The sequence below is a fragment of the Macrobrachium rosenbergii genome, chromosome 32 (genome assembly GCF_040412425.1).
Source record: "Macrobrachium rosenbergii isolate ZJJX-2024 chromosome 32, ASM4041242v1, whole genome shotgun sequence".
Classification (NCBI taxonomy): Eukaryota; Metazoa; Arthropoda; class Malacostraca; order Decapoda; family Palaemonidae; genus Macrobrachium; species Macrobrachium rosenbergii.
In genome coordinates this window covers 13,001,564-13,019,490 of record NC_089772.1, presented here as the reverse complement: position 1 = coordinate 13,019,490, position 17,927 = coordinate 13,001,564, and the positions used below count along the sequence as shown (strand labels likewise).

Below are 17,927 nucleotides of genomic sequence, written 5' to 3'. Positions count from 1 at the left end.
GATAATAATTCACTTTATTATGTTTAAGGTAAACTACAATACAGTAATACCTTCTCTTAAAAACAGATACAAAAAATAAAAAACTAGACAAGTATTACCATGCATTTAAATCCTAAGTCTCAGAGAGCAAATTCAATTTTCTTATGGTATATTCAGCATTTTTCAAAAGCTGCTTTTGATATCTGTCTATCGCATCATCTTTCTTGATGTGAATTAAAAATTTCTTTTGGCACTGACTATATATCTCCCTCGGGCAACGTTCTTTGTAGTGGTTAAGTTGGACATCTGACGTGTTCATGACAAGATAGGTTTTCTTGACAGCATACAGTGATTCAAGAGTATAGTGATTAAAAACAATCTTAGACAGACTTGTTGACACAAAACTTTTCACAGAATGTCCATAGAGACTATAGTTAGCACTTCTAAGTTTACTTTGTAACATATAATAGTATGGAGGTATTTGTGGATTGGAAGAGGAGTTATAAACATCTAGAAAATAAGTATTCTGAGCTGAGAAAGAAGGATATTTCTTAAACCATTTTGGATTTTCCTTCTTATATTTATCTATTAATGATTTCCATGTGTAACTCTTCAGTGGCATGATAACTTCATCAATATCTAGGGGTACAATAAATTCATATTCATACATATTTCTGTACAAGCAGTCATTATATGGTACTAACTCATTTCTTCGTTTCTGCCATACTGCTCTCTTTAAGTATGAACTCCTAAGGTCTGGATTGTTAGGCTGGTCACCAGGTAAGGTCAAAGGTACTACCTGAACTTTTTTCTGCTTTTCATAGAACTCCAGAACTCTTTCCATATTTTCATGTAACCTATACTTATAAAAATATACTTTATCTGCACCTAAAATGAAAAGTAATTCTAACCATTCCACCAATCTCAAAGAAAGGTCTTTGGCATAATCCATCCCCTTCACACAGACCACAAAGCCTTTTTGTTTTCTTTTCTTTAAAACATTTACCTCCTCTCCAAAAAGAGGTAACTTGGTGGTCATGTTCTTACAAACATTGCTTGAAAGTGACACGTAACTAGGGAAAATATTTTGTTTTTTTATTTCTAACGGAATAGGACAGGTAAACAAATACGCATGGTACATATCAGGCTCTGGATTGAGGTTCCACTGCTGCAGCCAGATCTCTTCTGCATCGGCTTCAACAGTGACAAGATGTGGGAACTGTTTATACCACAGACTGCAGTGATATTTTCTGCCACTAACTTTACCAACCGACATGCCGACAATTCTCACGTAGTGATATTCAACTTTTAGGTAGACAAACCTGGCATCATAAAATCCACTGTACAGATAAACTTGTCCATCATCCACTACCTGCCAGTACTTATTATTTAACTTTACATAGAGTTCTTGCATTAAACTGCCTGAACAATTGGTAACTTTCAGAGCCATGAACTGAGACTCAACAGCAGAACCTTGTATCACAGGATACTCACTTAACTTTGAACTCCATCCCCGATTCTTCACAAGCTTTACAGGTTTCAGTGTGGTGCCACCAAACGAAATCGTATAGAAAATGACTAGAAGAGCAGTAATAGATACTGCTGCAATACATCTCATTAGCTGGAACCTCACCATTGTTTCACCTTGATGGTTTCCTTACTGTTCAAATGCTTCAAGTAGAAACTGCATTTTTCTACATCTTGTGTCAATTATTCATTAGGGTTTAACCACAATGATGTGCATTTGACTGGTAGCTGGTAGACTTCATTTTCACGGAAGAATTCAGGAAACACTCAGCCAGCACACCCTAAAAGAAATAAGCATGTTAATGCACTATAATATACTAGTACAAAACAGGTAAATGTAGAAGGGATTATCACGGAAAATTATAAACTACTGTAATGTTCTTTTTCATAACTTATTACTCAACTTTACAACTGAAGGCCTGTGCAGCAACTGTAAATTCATAAATTACAACACAGAAAAACTAAATAAAAATATACAGTATACTCATCAACAAATATCTAAAAAAAAATACATAAAGGATTACAAGTCCTTACAAAAATAGGATTCTGGCACAAATTGCAGTACGACTCAGCTCTTTGGGGAAGTGCAAGTAACATTACTGAGGGAGGAAAGGAGGCCTGTTTATCCCTGGTGTGTATATTTTTCAGAAAATTTAAACATTTGGAGAATCATTTCATTGTATATGCAACACTGTCCCCTTCACAGCATCAAAACATATTCTGTTTTACTCTTTTCAGGAGAATGGTGTTGCATGCCATCTCCTCTTGTTGCAATGTAGTAACAAAAATACAAAAGTTTTAACTGATGTATGTAGGACACAATTTTGGAGCAGGTAGTAGTTAAAGCAATTTTTTGTACGTGCAACCATCCTATTGGATACATCATGCCGAGCTTGCAAGGTTTTTACATAAAAAAGTGATAAAGTTAAGAAAAAGTAAGGTCAATGATGGACAATATAAATATATAACAGGTGCATGTTGCATATTCTTTTTCTGTACATCCTTCACTCGAGTTCACTTTCAATATCCATAAGGTATGATGCAGTACTAAGGCATTCTCAAATATACAATTTGCATATACAATTACAAACGGGCAGTCCCCGGTTTATGGAGGGGGTTCTGTCCACAACAGCGCGCTGTAAGTTGAAAAGCACAGTAACCCGACACATCATAATTATAATGGGAATAAATAGCACTTACAGCGCTGTAAGTCTGGGTAACGGTGCCATAAAGCGGGTAACGGCACCGTAAATCCACTTACGGCGCCGAAAAATCAGGGTTAACGGCACCGTAAAGTCCGGAAAAATAACCCAAATCTGACGTAATCCGGAGACTACCTATATACCATAATATGACTGTATAATATGACAGAAAATATTTAAACATAATTATAAGAACTAATTTCCCTTAATATATCTGTACCTGTATTTATACATCATAGGAACTAATTTTCATTTATATATTTGCAAATTAACTAATTATAATTGAACAGGATAATAATGTACCTTCAAACATATACCAACATAATTATGGTTACAGGAAAAATATTCATATTTAAATACTGTATTTGCAAATGTACATAACAGAATAAGAGTAATTCACAGAATATCAATCCGGCTGAGACAGTTTAGTGTCGGTGTGCTAAATTACCTTTTCAATAATATATACAACAATTATGTTTTGTTTACTGATGAATATCAAGCTCACTTATTTAAAAATTTATTCTTTTATTGGTAGGCCTTATAAAGGAAGTTAATTTGCAGATATGGTACGTAAATTTGTTGACCACGTCCATACAGGCATTTTTTCTTTTCGCTAGGAATGAGTTTTCAACTTACAGTGCTGCGTTCTTAGTTAATGATGAATGCCAGTGACACTTAAATACAGATACTCTTCAGTATAATTCTTAATATAAATGCTGATTTATATATAAAATTTATATATATATATATATATATATATATATATATATATATATATATATATATATATATATATATATATATATATATATATATATAATTAAAAATAAAAGAAATTTTTATTTTTCCTAACATACGAGCCTACACTTTCATATGCTGTATATGAAGTATTCCTTGCGTATCACTATGCTCGGCCATTTTAGACTCGTCTTTACAAAATACAAAATCCTAATGCTACCTGGAACCCCCTAGGTTGACCCAAGCTGCCCTCCATTTGCCCATTGTATGAACCACAAAACTGAGATATATAAATGTAAATGGTTGCATGCATAACACAAAGCCCTGCTAACCCCCAATGATTAAGTCTATCAGCCTGGGCCTGTTACTCATATGCTTTGGAGAATCACAAAAATGTTCTTGGTAACCTACATACATTACTCTGCAATCACACACACACACACACAACCTACAGCTGTCAGGCCCTACAAGACTGTTCAATATTGTATTATCTAGCCGATGCCTTTGGACTACAATAAAAAAATCAAGGAGGGTCAACCTTTCATGCATGCAGCAAAAGTGGCATATTGTATCCCAATAATAATAAAACAATAAGCCTACTCATTAAAAATATTACCTGATAACTAGTATAAATGAGTTTTTAGCAACTGTTTCAGGTGATTTTATTATTCCATGTACTACATGGTACATCTTTAAGAGAATGTCAGCTTTCACATTAATGTTTTCAACTACAACATAACCCATTAGAAAGCACATTTGACACTTTTCTCATTTGGTCTTGCGGCACTGGCAGTAGCTACAAGCGTCAAATGTTTTTCACAGTTGGTTTAAACTGACTTATGAAGCTTTGTACTTTCCAAAAATTGGGCTTTGTTTTTACACTCAGTAACTCAACAAAATGCAAAAGAAAATGAGCAAATGAAAAGCAAAAATTCATTGTAAACATTAATGAACTGTGGGCAAATGAATTCTTGTGCATTAAAGGGCCCATAAGGAAAACTACTATGCAATTTTTGTGAAAACACTCTTTCTTATAAAACAAGACATGATCTTGATACAAACCAAAAAAACATTAGACTGAAATAAATGAAAAACTGAAGTTCGTGTTAGGATCCACAATATGATAAGTATCCTTAAAATTGTGTTTGTGTTGGCTATATAATAGAAACCTCTCTCCTACGTAGAGGAAATTGTCAGGCCTGGTAACCAAATACTACAAAAGACACTAAAGAAACCTCACATGATACATATGAACCAATGAAAGACCTTCCCATGCTTTCAATGTCCTTCTTTTTTCTAGCTTTGGGCAAACCTAACGACATATGTGATGTACCTCTGTCGAGCATTTGTATAAAAATAATTGATAATATTCCTAAATCATTACAGAACTTTTTTTTTATCTTACATCTGTTTATGGTAACCCATAAGGATCAGAGATATCTGGCAAAGTAGTCATGCCTAGAAACTCTGAAACTGAAATCTGAGGTTATTCTGCGCAGTACTAAAATTGCAAGGCATTAAGCACCAAGAGCTAGTTAGTAAAAAAAAACCTCAAATTTGCAGCCTGTCATGATACAAGCTGTGAAATGCAGGAACAAAATTTAGAGCAAGAGGATTAAATATGTATGAATTCTGAGAATATAGTTAAAAATTATTAGATTTGGAATATTGTAGGGGTGTGCTGGCTTTCTACTAAAGGATAGACCTATCAGAATAGGCCCAGTATACAGTTTGAGATGATTTTTCTGTATTCAAGTCTTAATGACTTATGGTATCATAGGTGTCAATGGTGGTAGATGCCCTAGCACCTTCCATTAGATTATGCTAGAATGCATCCTTGCACTGGCATTAGGCTATGATCAGAAATGCATAAACAAAAGATACGATAACTAGATGGAAAATTATATATATGGCTCATGTACTTGGATAGGAATTAAAGAATCATAATACACCATCAAGGATGTTCAGAACCTGGTACTATTTTCTTTAAACCTTTATTGGATGTTGAATTTGAAAATGTAAAAATCTTTCCCACGTTTTAATGTGTCCTGAACGTTTCTGACACTCGTTTTGTTTGCAGATGCGTACTTTTAGAGATGGTCGACCCTGCTCTTACATCCTACTGTACAATTTGGACGGCCATAGTGTGAAAGCAGGGTTTTCATTGGCTGCAGAAGAGCACGAGCCCGTGCTAGCACAAGGATGGCTGAATCTAAGTACAGCAGGGTTTGTGGATGGGGGAAAACGCAAAACAGGACCTATATCCAACTGATAGTTCTCAATCTGAATAAAGTAAGTTTAAGGAATGTTTTTAAAAATAACATTCACGAGTAAGGACCTTGTACCCTAATTCAGGTTAGGTCAGTTGTGGTTGGTTAGGCCGTATGCTGCTGAAACAAGCGTAAGAAACGTCGAAAGTATGTATACATTAAAACTTATGTAAACATTTTAAAGACCAAATTACAATAACCGTTTTAAGTAAAACTTTACACTGAAACTTACAAAAAACCCCTACTAGCCTAGCCTACTCTGTAATGAAAGCAAGATGGAAGAGAGAATATGAAAGGAGGTACAATAAAAGAAACGATAGGGGTTGCAGCTAGGGGCCGAAGGGACGCTGCTAAAGAACCTAAGCAATACCTACAGTGCACTGCAGAAGGTGCACTAACGACACTAAACCCCTAGGGATAAGCTACCCGAATGACAAATGCTCCCGTTTTTTAATTTTCAAAAAATAGAAACATGAGTTTAGTTATATTTCATGTTACATGACTTACAGTAAAATGCAGCGTTGTAGGATACAGTAATTGTAGGATACAGTGGTTTCTGTCAGAGGGTTTCAGTCCAACAGAGAGTGACGCCTGTAGCCAAAAAGATCCTGGGCGAGAGTAAGAAAATGTACACCAGGTCATGAACCTGTTTTCCAAAGGACTAGAACACTACAACAGTCTCCATTATACATCCCTCTGCAACATAATTACCTTTAGAATCGGTTGGAATGATCCTATCGATGTTGCAAATGCATCATAAACTTTCACCGGTAATTTGCGAAAATCGTCGGCATCACGGCCGGAGGGGTTGGCGACTTCAACAGGGACGTAGCGAGTTATCATCACCAACATCCCTCAGGCATGATTCATGTCAACACCCTGTGGTTGAGGAGAGTGACTTGTGTCCTTACTACACTAACTCTCTCAATGAATATACGCACATACATACATACATATATACATACACAAAACACACACACATATAAATACAGAACAGTGTATCCATCTATCTATGTAATATACTATATATATATATATATATATATATATATATATATATATATATATATTGTATGGTACATTACTGTCCTATGAACTGAAGCAATTGGCGAAAATCCACAATCACCTATGTGCTCAAAAACTGCATTGTTTCAAAATACTACAGTGATTAAAATCGGGAGCTTTCGACCGCTTCCATACTGTCCTCTAATTAGGTAGGCTACTGTGACCCACAGTACACAGACTGCAATTATCAACAATCTGAATATCCATTTCACTGAAGATGCTCTTTCTAAAACTAGGAAAAAAGTTCCACAAACCTATAGATAAGCATATTGATCAAAGTGATAGATACATAATTCTATGTTAGAAGTTAAAAACAGCGGCTCGGTTCATCAATAACATAGGTAGTGTTAAAGTAGCCTTCACTTGTGGCAGTTCAAATCAAGATTTATAATGAAGGTGAAGGATATAGGACTATATGCTATAAACCGCAGGCATTGCAATTCATTTCAATTTGGGGAGACACGTAAAGGGAGGAAACATGAGAGTACATGAGCGTGAAAAAAGTGGTTATAGGGACTTCGCTCATAAAAGCGCCATTGCTAAACATTGTTGGGAGAGTGATTTTGTCATGGATTGGGAGGGAGATCCTCTCTATATCTGTGGATAAAACTATAAATAGTAGTATAGCAGGTCATAGAAGAGTGGTAGAGGGTCCTTTGACAAATATGTGCAAAACCAGATGGCAAAAAAACCTTCGTGCAGGGAGACAACCACACGTACAAGCTAGTCTGTCATTCCATAAATTTAGAATTTTAAAATGACAGTTGCCGCAGAAACAACAGGTTCCGATGGAGGTCACTGTAGTGAGTTATATATATATATATATATATATATATATATATATATATATATATATATATATATATATATATATATATATATATATATATATATATATATATACTTTAATTTCCACTGTACAGGCTTTTAAAGACATATGGACTCTTTCATTAGGCACCGATGCACTAAAGAGAGTTCTTTGATCACTCGTCAAGAGGTCTTGACTTCTTCCATACCCCACAGCCACATATAAATGTGACCGTTGACTCTTTTGTATCTTGTAGGATGCTCTTGGAGACCTTTGGCATAATGCTGGTTTATCTAGTTACAACACCTTTTTGAAGTTCGTAACCTTCGTTGAGATCATATTCTTTTGTTTTTACGAAACTTTAACGATTCATATATATATTTTTAATCTTGATTTGTCATTTTGTGCCAATAAAGCTCTCAGAATCGAAGAAAGTCAGGTCTAACAAACATGGCGTCCCTCAGGTGACATATAAACTCCGTATTCGACCATCTACAAACTTGATGTATTTCAGCGAATCACTCCCAGGACAGATCAGCTGATTTTGAGTGGTTCTGTTGTTGTTGAGATTCAGGTCGTCTATTTACCACATTTATTTCTCTACCATGTTGAAACCCAGAACACTGACTCAAATCCTGAGTCAGGCTAATACAGGAGGAGTTCAGTGTGCCTTGTAAGTATCGTATTAACGTATATAAGCAGTATTATATGCCAAAATGTCCCCTGGCACAGAAGGCCAGAGCAGCGTAAATGATTTTAATTACCAATTATTTCAGCATTATATGTTTTTTTGTACTTCGTGTTCTTGAGCAACTGGCATATTTTATTTTATTCCGTTGGGACAGAATTGCTAGTTGCTACTTATTGCCTGTATGCAAAAAAAAAAAAAAAAAAAAAAAAAAACTGCTCGTTGATGTGTCATTTATGCCAGGGTTTTTCGGTGGTGGTCCCTAAGACCACCGCAGCTATATGTATAGCCTATTATATAACTATATATATCTTTCAACTTGTTATAACTTATCTTGGTAGAACTAAGCCAACTCGGCGTAGGATATTCCCTTTAAAATTGACCTTTCCTGTAGTAGGAGAATTTACCGTTATTTTTTGGTCGGTCGACTGTAATTAACCTGTAATTAACCTGTAATTAACCTCAGAACCAATTATGTTTTTGTATGCTGGCCGTCCTGGAATGCTATTGCGCATGCGCTGTGTTATAGGGTACTTTTGGTGAAAATGGTTTTCTTTACTGGGGGCCAGCATAGCCTACTAGGTTAGGTGGATTAGGGTACGTTGTGTTAGTTATGGTTCCTTTTATAATCGATTTCCTTAGCCAATTCCTTCTTGAACACATGGCTCCCTGATGGCTTTTGTATTCGCGGAACCATTCCATACTGTCCGCACGGAGTTATTACAGTAATTAGAGGTACCCTTATCATTCTTAATCTAACTTTATGGGTTGTGTCATTGGAAGGACCCTTTAAAGCATTATTAATAATTCATCATTGAATATTTCATTTTTTTTAAACTAGGTACAATTTTAAAAGATTCTGCAGACAAAAAGAGACCTGACCTTTCCCAGAATGCCGTGTTCAGACCTAATCAGACCTTACCTTCCTAACCTCACTTAGGGTGCTATGCCCTGACTTGGCTAGGGGGCTCCCCCCCAAACTTTCCCAGGTAACAGTAAATATCAGAAACAATGGAGTAAGTTTCCGTTCAGAGGTAGTGTTAGAGCGTGATCCTGTCGTTCTGCAAACCACCCAAAACACTTATGCTAATTTTCAGTTTGAACTGCATTTTATGATATCCTCTTTGAAGTTTTTTATATTAATAATAAGCAAAATTTAGTTGATAAATACTTGAAAAAATATGGGACAGATTCAGTAACTATTTATGCGGTAATTATGTGTTGAACTTATACTTGTCTGAGACACTTTTACTGCCATAGTGTTATACTGTACTCTACTTTTATCAGTCATAAACAGATTACCGTATTGATATAGGAAAGTTGTTGCTTGTGTATTTATGCTACAGCATATTCATTTCTCCTGTTAAAATTTATCCATCATTGAACTTATTTTTAGGTGACCTCTCACCATAAGATAGCATTCCAACTTGTGCCAGCATTTTTCATGGCTGGTAATGTTATATCCTGGACACTTGGGCTGTGATGTTTTGGAGCTTATGGTATCCAGTCCAAGTCGTGAGCTCTGTAATCTTATTGGTGATCTGCCCCAGTTGAAAATGGGCAAGGGAAGTTGTGAAATTCATTGACATTAAATATAACAAGTAAAAAATGCGCTGAAGTTTCCATGGTGCAGCCGAGTTTTCTGTACTGCGTTTAATCAAGGCCACCTAAAATAGATCTATCTTTGGTGGTCTCTGTATATCGCTGTATAAGCCACAGCCCATGAAACTTAACCACTGCCCAGTGGTGGCCTATTCTATATTGTTTCCAGAAGCACGATTATGGCCAACTTTAACCTTAAATAAAATAAAAACTATTGAGGCTAGAGGGCTGCAATTTGGTATGTTTGATGATTGGAGGCTGGATGATCAACATACCAGTTTGCAGCCCTGCAGCCCCAGTAGGTTTCAAGATCTGAGGGCAGACAGAAAAAGTGCAGACAGAATAAAGTGTGGACGGACAAACAAAGCCGGCACAACAGTTTTCTTTTACAGAACACTAAAAATCAAGTCTTAAATGCTGGTAAACTTAGTCATCAGTGTTGTTCTGAATCAAACAGGAATGAGAGATTATACTTGGGGAACTGTTAACTTTCCCAAACTAGATGGAATGATACTTGTGCACCCTTAATCACCCCATGCAGAAGGAATGGGATGTAATGCATAGGAATGTGTCTAATTTCTTGACCTCCTCTCATTTTGTATCTCTCTCTGTGGTCGATATTATGTTTTCCATCCCTTCTCTGTGGATTTTTTGAAAGTTTTTGTACATTCGGATACTGTCACAACAAGGAAGGTCCATATAAAATAATACACATGTTAAGGATTCTCATCCCCAAGGATTAGCATAGTAAGAGGTATGTTGCTCTTTACATGCTATGTATTTCCTGTCCAAAGTGGCTCATGGAATTAATGGTAAATGTCTCAAGCACATCAAGTCACTGTAAAGCATCAGTATTTGCCCTTTCAGCCAAGAACTGGTAAGAAGTTGCCTTGAGGCTCATCCATAGAGAAAGCTGAAGTGATTTCTACCTGTGGTCACATCTTCTAGCTTATGGGGCTTGTTGGAAGAGCATAGGATCAGATCCTTGAGTGGTAAGGACCTTCGAAGAGCGCCATCTTCTTTAATATCTGCGGACAAGTTAATTGGGTAGTAAGGTTGCGTTGCTTCCTAACTTGATGCACACAATGAAAGCGTTGGTTGCATGTGTTTGTTCACCGTCTACCGTCACGGGCACAAAAAAGAAGGCCGTGGTTGCATGCATGACTTCTTTTGTGCCAGCAGTGGTACCTGTGGCATACTAGGTGGGTTACCCATTTAGGAGCAGAGGTATTTAGCTTGGGCATGCTTGGTCTATCGTCTGATAACCATATCGTACTTACTGGGTTTTCCTTGGGAAGTACAGAATATTTTTAATATTTTTGTCAGAATTGGGTGTGTCTGTTAAATAAAAAATCTTCCAAGTTTAGGTCCTTTAAACTGAGGTGCCAATTGACTCAGGTACTACCTGGATATAGTCATTCTGACTTCCTTTCAAGACTGCCGTGTACTTTGGAATGGAAGTAGATGCCTTGACTACCTTAATTCGCTCAACCCTGGACAGGATCCAGAGGTGCTGTCAGATTCTTTATCAGTCTCTCACTATCTCAGCCCTACCTCAATTATGGCTGAAAGTGGTTGACCATTTGTCACCAGTAGAACAAATGCCCCATAGTTAATTTTGGGTTTAATCCCTACAGCTCTAGCTGAATACTTACTGTTCAGCACCCAGGTATCCAGGTGAGATCTTCCAGGGAACCTTGTCCTATATGGGTACTTCTTACATTAAATGTGAATTAGTGAGAGCTTTATGACGTGGTCATTAAAAGGAACTTCTGTGTGTTATATTGTTTATGGGATATTTATTCTTATGTTATTAATAATAAAAATTCCTTCAAAATATCTGCTTGTCATTACCAATGTAGGACTTTTATTGTGGCACTCTAAATTGACAATATTTCATATATTTTTTTTTTTCAGACTACTGAACTTGGAAGGAGCACTCTTAGCTTTTACAGGCTATGGTGATCGGGATGCAAGAGTCACTGCTGCTATTGCAAGTAACATTTGGGCAGTGTATGATAAAAATGGACGCAATGCCTTTTCGGAGGACAGGTTGAGCATGGTTCTCATGGAATGTGAGGTAAGATACCCAGTAGCATAGAAACAGTTTTATCAAATTATTAAGGGATGTATAAGAAACTTTGTTGATGAATATAACACATTACTCTATTGCTTGACTTATAGTTTCAGTTGTAGAACGGTGAAATATTTTTACGAATCAAATCTTGTGAAGTGCAAAGGTGATGCCTTCTCTGCTTGTGGATTGCACTCCTACGTCTAGTAAGGTACTGACTGTACTGCATTGGCAATTATTGGTAGGTGATACCAGAGTTTGTGATTTTATCGGTACTTCTGACCATAGTGCTGTTATGAGGGCTCTCTCTCAGTCAATTGGTGCTGTGTTTGTTCCTACAAGAATACAAAAAGCTTTGTAATAGTGGTAGGTTAGTGAGGGGATGGGGGTACCACCCACTCAGCTGGAAGCATTCACTTTTTCCATGCTTACTATAGTAAAGGATTCTCTCTGCTGCTGAACGTCTTTCACTCTGGACTGAGTACAGCTGACCCTGATGTCTAGGACTTTCGATTTCACAATCCTCTGAGCAGTCACTAGGTCAGATTGATGCAGCTTTTCATTCTGCCTTTGTAGAAACTCCTCCTTGTTTGTTGGGAATCTGATATGGCCTGAGTATCGTTTGTCTCTGGAACCTCAATGAGCCAACTTGAAAAGGGACTTTTGAGAGGTCACTAGGCTTATCTGTGTCTTGTGGTCTTGGGGAGGTGATCATAGCTTTCCTCATCGATAGAACGAACCTCAATGGAAATTGGTTTCTATCTCCAGACTGGGTTGGCGCTGGGTTCCTTCTTGGTCATTCTGAAGAGTAAAGTTGAGGTACTGGTGGAGTTTCTTTTAAAATGCTTTCAGGGATTTTGAAGGGACCACAGCTAAGCCTTGGGGATTGTTACCCATCAGCATCTGGACTGGGGTAAGACGAGACCTTTTCCAAATTCAGATGTAGATCCCGGCAGTCTTTTTTTCCTCTAGGAGAGGCGAGTGCCATCAGTGCACCTCACGCGGTGCACTGTAGGCATTACTTATGGTTCTTTGCAGTGTGCCTTTGGCCCCTAGTTTCAACCCATTTTGTTCCTTTTACTGTACCTCCATTCATATTCTCTTTCTTCCATCTTGCTTTCCACCCTCTCCTAACAATTGGTTCTTAGTGTGACCGCGAGGTTTTCCTCCTGTCATGCCTTTCAGACCTTGTACTGTTAATTTCCATTTCAGCTCTGAATGACCTCATAGGTCCCAGTGCTTGGCCTTTGGCCTAAATTCTATATTCAATTCAATTCTTGGAAAGGCGAGGGGCCATCCAGGCCTGTTGCTTTACCTCTCAGGCTTTGGCCTGAAAGTCAGTTAAAGGGAACAAGAAAGGAGGTGGACTCTGAGGCTGGTATTTCCATTCTTCCATTTAGTGGTCTAGTCTGCAGGATCATTCTAATCCCATCTAACCTTGTCATAATCTCCAGGATGTTCAATAATGCTGGGATGAGATAAGGATGCACTGGAATTCATGAGTGACTGCTCTCCAGGCTTTAACAAATGCCTCTTCTTGTTGGATTCCATCAGAGAGGGCAATTTCATGCTTTTTGTAGGTTAGTAAATCTGAAGGATTTGCAGTTCCAGATAACCCATTTGCTAGGATTTCAGAAAGTACTACAGATGTTCATGCAGCTGTTTGCCATATCTTGACAACTGGTTATTCCTGGTTTCTTTGTAGGTGCAGTAGCTCCGGGATTAGGACTGTTTACTATCACTTTGTCGCAATCTGGGGATTGGGTAAACTGGGAGAAGTCATGTCTTCAGCCCAAGAAGTGGACAGAATACCTGGGCATACTAATTGGTATGGTAATCATGAGAGTTTCCTCCTGAATCTCATATCAGAAAGTTCAGGGAGGTGTCAAGGACACAATCTTCACCTGCACAAAAATATTCTGTAGGTGTGAGTGGCCCCCCTGGAACTACAAGTATTTCAAGATCAGGTGATGAGGGGTGCTCTCCTTTCCTCTGTGTGAGTTGACAAGGCAGGTGCACAAGTGGGCATGTTGGGTTGCCATCAAGCTGCCAGCTAAGTACTGTACATTCCTGGATGTCAGAACGGGGTAGTTCTGTTTCAAATCTGTTCACCTGTTTCTCGGCAGTTGAATAGATTTGTCGTGATTTTATGGATCAACTGCTCCCCAGACCCCCTGTTTCTAGTGGAAGTGGGTGTCAGAGAACAGCTACCTACAGTTCCCTGTAGGGCGGGTAGGACCTTCAGTGCACCTTATGTGGTTTACTGTAGGCATTACTTCAGGGTCTTTGCAGCGTCCCTTTGGCCCGTAGCTGCAGCCTCTTTCTTACCTTTTACTGTGCCCCCATTCATATTCTTTCTTCCATCTGACTGTCTACCCTCTCTTACAGTTGTTTCATAGTGCAACTGCGAGGTTTCCCTCCTGTTACACCTTTCAAACCTTACTGTCAGTTTTCCCTTTTAGCGTTGAATGACCTCATAGGTCCCAGTGCCTGGCCTGTGGCCTAAATTCTATACTCTGTTCTCTAACTACTCACAACTGACAGCCTCATGTAATAGTTCTTGACAAAATTAGAAAGGGTTTTCTCATCCCCTCATCTACCCCTCTCACATTTTTCTTTTTATGTTTAGCCATTTGTACATTTTGTTGTTAAACTTGGAACTTGTTTGACTGCTGTATATAGTTATGGGCCCTAGTGTGGTCCATCAAGAGGGGTATATACCTGCTTCAGCAACCAAAGCTAGAAAACACGTTATTGTGTAGAGTTCTTAAATTAAACAGAAAGTAAAACAATCCCTTTTGAGATTGTAGATCCTTACGAAAGTAAAAGACCAAAAGAACAAGAAAAAACGACACAAAAACCTAACGTGACTTACTGTGACCCCTGTTCTTAGGATTGAAAAATGGTGGTTTCCAAGTATTGTATTTAAAACAGTGATGAAGGCATCATCATTAAAACTGGTAAACTCTAATAAAAAAGATGGTCATTAAAAGAAATTTAGCTAGGTAGCCTGATTAAAAGGAATGAGGTGACCAATAGAAAACACTTGAGTTCAGCAGCTGCAGAGCTAGCTTGGCGGTTGCAAATGTTGTTATCATAAATTCCAAACATAATAAGCATGTCACAATACAATAAATAAAAAGCATTTAAGGGACAGGGTTTTATCCAGATATGAAAATGGTGAAGAATTAATCAGTTCTTGAATCAGGAGTGTGCTTACCAAGGTCTAGCTGACAGAAAAAAAAAACTGATGGCGTTTTGAAACAGCTCTTTTCAACCTGTGCGTGTAGGCATTTATGATAGTGTGGTTGGAATACCTATATTCTTGCAGAATTGAGCTACCTTTTCATTTTTCTTTGGACATTAGCATTTTATGGTTTGGCGCAGTTTTCACTAGTTTCATGATTATTTAAAGATGTGCTGACATAGTGCATTAGTGCCAAGTCATAATCCTTTACTCATAATAATGTTAGGCTCAGTTGCTTATCATGATGCATATGAATACGTTTATCACTGTGACTGGCATTTTGCCGATTTTCTGCCATTTCTTTTATGGAGTAAAGTCAGCATATTTATTTAGTAAGCAAACAGACAATTTTTTCTTCAAGCACTCCATTTAGCAAAAGTATGGTATGATTTTAATGAGGTGATTCTTATGAGTTAGTTTAACACTACTTACTGGTTCACCTTAGTAAGCTCGTAGGACTCACACATTTGAAGGATATGCTCTTAAATGCTACAAAATCAGAACTTTGGACAGTAAGGAAAGAAAAGAAGCTTGTACCTTCCATCAGAGCCTAAACGGGTCCTTTTCTCAGGTAAAACTGGAGTTAGATGAAACTGAAGTTGGTTAGCTAAGTAGAGACCAAAGGGAACACATAAGGGAGAGGCCAAATTAATGCCAAAAAGAACTTTTTAAAATCATGACAGTATTTCATGCAGGGCAAACTAGGTGGCACCACTAACTGTAAAAACATTCAGGAAGAGAGTTAGGTTAGGCGTAAGTTGCATTTGAAGCTTGTTGGGTGCAGACGTTTGTTAATCTGGAGATATTTGTAAAGGTGGCCTAAGGTTAATGATATTTTTCTGATTTTTATTGCAGGACGGCAAAGTTTGCGTGACTCAAGTTGCTAACCTCCTCCTGTGTATATATGCCAAGGAAAACGTAGGGTTTGGTATACTGAAAGCCAAAACGCAAGCTCTGGCAAAGTATTTGGATGGGCCGTTACGACAAGTTGCCACTGCATGATTTGGGGATGCGCTCTCTAATTCATTTGTATAACACAGTATATGTTTGAAAGAGGAGGAGTATGATTAGTGTATCTGTATATTATTTTTTCTAATACATTTTGTAAGAATTGTAATTTTTCTTTTGATTACACAATACTGTACTGTAAAACTACCAGTAAGTTTCTTGTAAAGTTTAAGTGTAAGCCTGCAAATTTTTTTGTTTTTAAGGCCAGGATAGTTAAATTTGCTTGCATATATGACAGTACTGTTGTTTTATTATCAGAATGAATAAATTTTAACTTCAAAATGTTTAACTTCCTTGTGATTCCAGTGTAATCTAGTGTAAATTTTTCCTGTGCATGGCTCACACTTGGGATGAAAATTTCATGGATTATTAAAAATTAGGTTTTGCTGTACTATGCCTCATATAACTAATATAATTGGTAATTTAAGTACCATAGGTTTAATGTAACAATTTTCTTATCAAATATATATGTACTTTGATTTTATTATTAGGTGACTTTGATATCCTCAGAAATTTTAAAGCAAAATTAGAGTTTGTGATGTGTTTCGGGTTAGGAAGAGTTTGTTAACCTCTTTTTATTATTTGATACGACGTTGATGGACTCATGACCTGTAAGGTTAGGTATATAGAATTTAGGCCTGAGGCCAAGCGCATGGACATATGAGGTCATTCAGCGCTGAAGGGGAAATTGACAGTAAGGTTGTTTGAAAGGTGTAACAGGAGGAAAACCTTGCAATTGCACTACAAAACAATTGTTAGAAATGGTGGAAAGTCAGATGGAAGAAAGAGAATATGAACGGAGGTACAGTAAAAGGAATGAAAGAGGTTGCAGCTAGTTACAAAAGATAACGCATTCATGCTTATGGCAAGTTTCGGATGTTAAGTGCATTGTTGAAAAAAAAGTAACTTCTTTTATCCGGGTCTCTCTTGGAAACTCCTTGTTCTGAAATCTGATCTAGGGTACTGACCCAAGAAGTGGCATGGGACATGGCTTGGCAATTATATATCAACGATTTATGATTCATAGATTAAAAAATTACAATTTTTAGAGGTTTATTGTCGTCAGATATATTATTGTCTTATATGATTCATTGACCTGTTGTATATTCTCGGTCAGTTGCATATTTCTATGTCTGTTTATATAATAATGAATAAAGAGCCGCCAAAGAATGGTTGTTTACGCAGAATCATCAAGAAGAAGAAGTCGATTAAATGACAACAGCTTTAGGTTTTCATTTAATTAAGATAACACATCTATTGTTTTAATGAATGTAAAAAGTGATCAAGATTAACTTGATAAGGGGAATTTATGGGTTTATCTTTTTATAAGTTAGATTTTACCGATGGTTGAATGAATTTATATAAAAATAAAAATTAGACGAGCGTCGATTATTGCCGCCGCCAGAGGCACGATGTCGCCCCTCGCATCTACGCGGAGGCTGCCGTCCTCAAACCCTTGGGAATCCCGGTATAATTGTGTGTCCTTCGATTTTTTTAGTTCGTTATCCCCCTGATGGGAGCGGTTTTAAGTTTTGTTTTGTCGGTTTTTGTGTGCTGTGATTGGCGACCGTGGACCTTTTTCCATCTCCAGCAACCGAAGATCAGGGTGAGTGTTGTGTGTTGTTTTGTTTGTGGGTTTGTATTCCGCCACATAATTTCATGTTTTAATGTTACAAACTCTTGTTTATCACGTTTTGATCAAAAGATATGTCACATAGA

General features: G+C 37.4%; 2 protein-coding genes across 3 annotated transcripts; one reads left to right on the top strand and one right to left on the bottom strand.

The window, feature by feature from the left end:
* On the bottom strand, positions 1-6,577 carry LOC136855711 (uncharacterized). Of its 2 annotated transcripts, none has more exons than XM_067133030.1 (2): positions 6,428-6,577; positions 1-1,787 (listed from the first exon to the last, which is right to left on the bottom strand). In XM_067133030.1, the coding sequence occupies exon 2, from the start codon at positions 1,613-1,615 to the stop codon at positions 113-115; it is 1,503 nt and encodes a 500-aa protein (XP_066989131.1). In that variant the 5' UTR covers positions 1,616-1,787; positions 6,428-6,577; the 3' UTR covers positions 1-112. The 2 variants fall into 2 exon arrangements, with proteins under 2 accessions (XP_066989131.1, XP_066989132.1); XM_067133031.1 differs by lacking the exon at positions 6,428-6,577 and adding an exon at positions 6,224-6,393.
* Positions 6,578-8,101: 1,524 nt separating this feature from the next.
* Lamtor2 (Late endosomal/lysosomal adaptor, MAPK and MTOR activator 2) lies at positions 8,102-16,695 on the top strand. Its single transcript, XM_067133029.1, has 3 exons — positions 8,102-8,262; positions 11,797-11,959; positions 16,056-16,695. The coding sequence occupies exons 1-3, from the start codon at positions 8,195-8,197 to the stop codon at positions 16,200-16,202; spliced, it is 378 nt and encodes a 125-aa protein (XP_066989130.1). The 5' UTR covers positions 8,102-8,194; the 3' UTR covers positions 16,203-16,695.
* Positions 16,696-17,927: the final 1,232 nt, after the last annotated feature.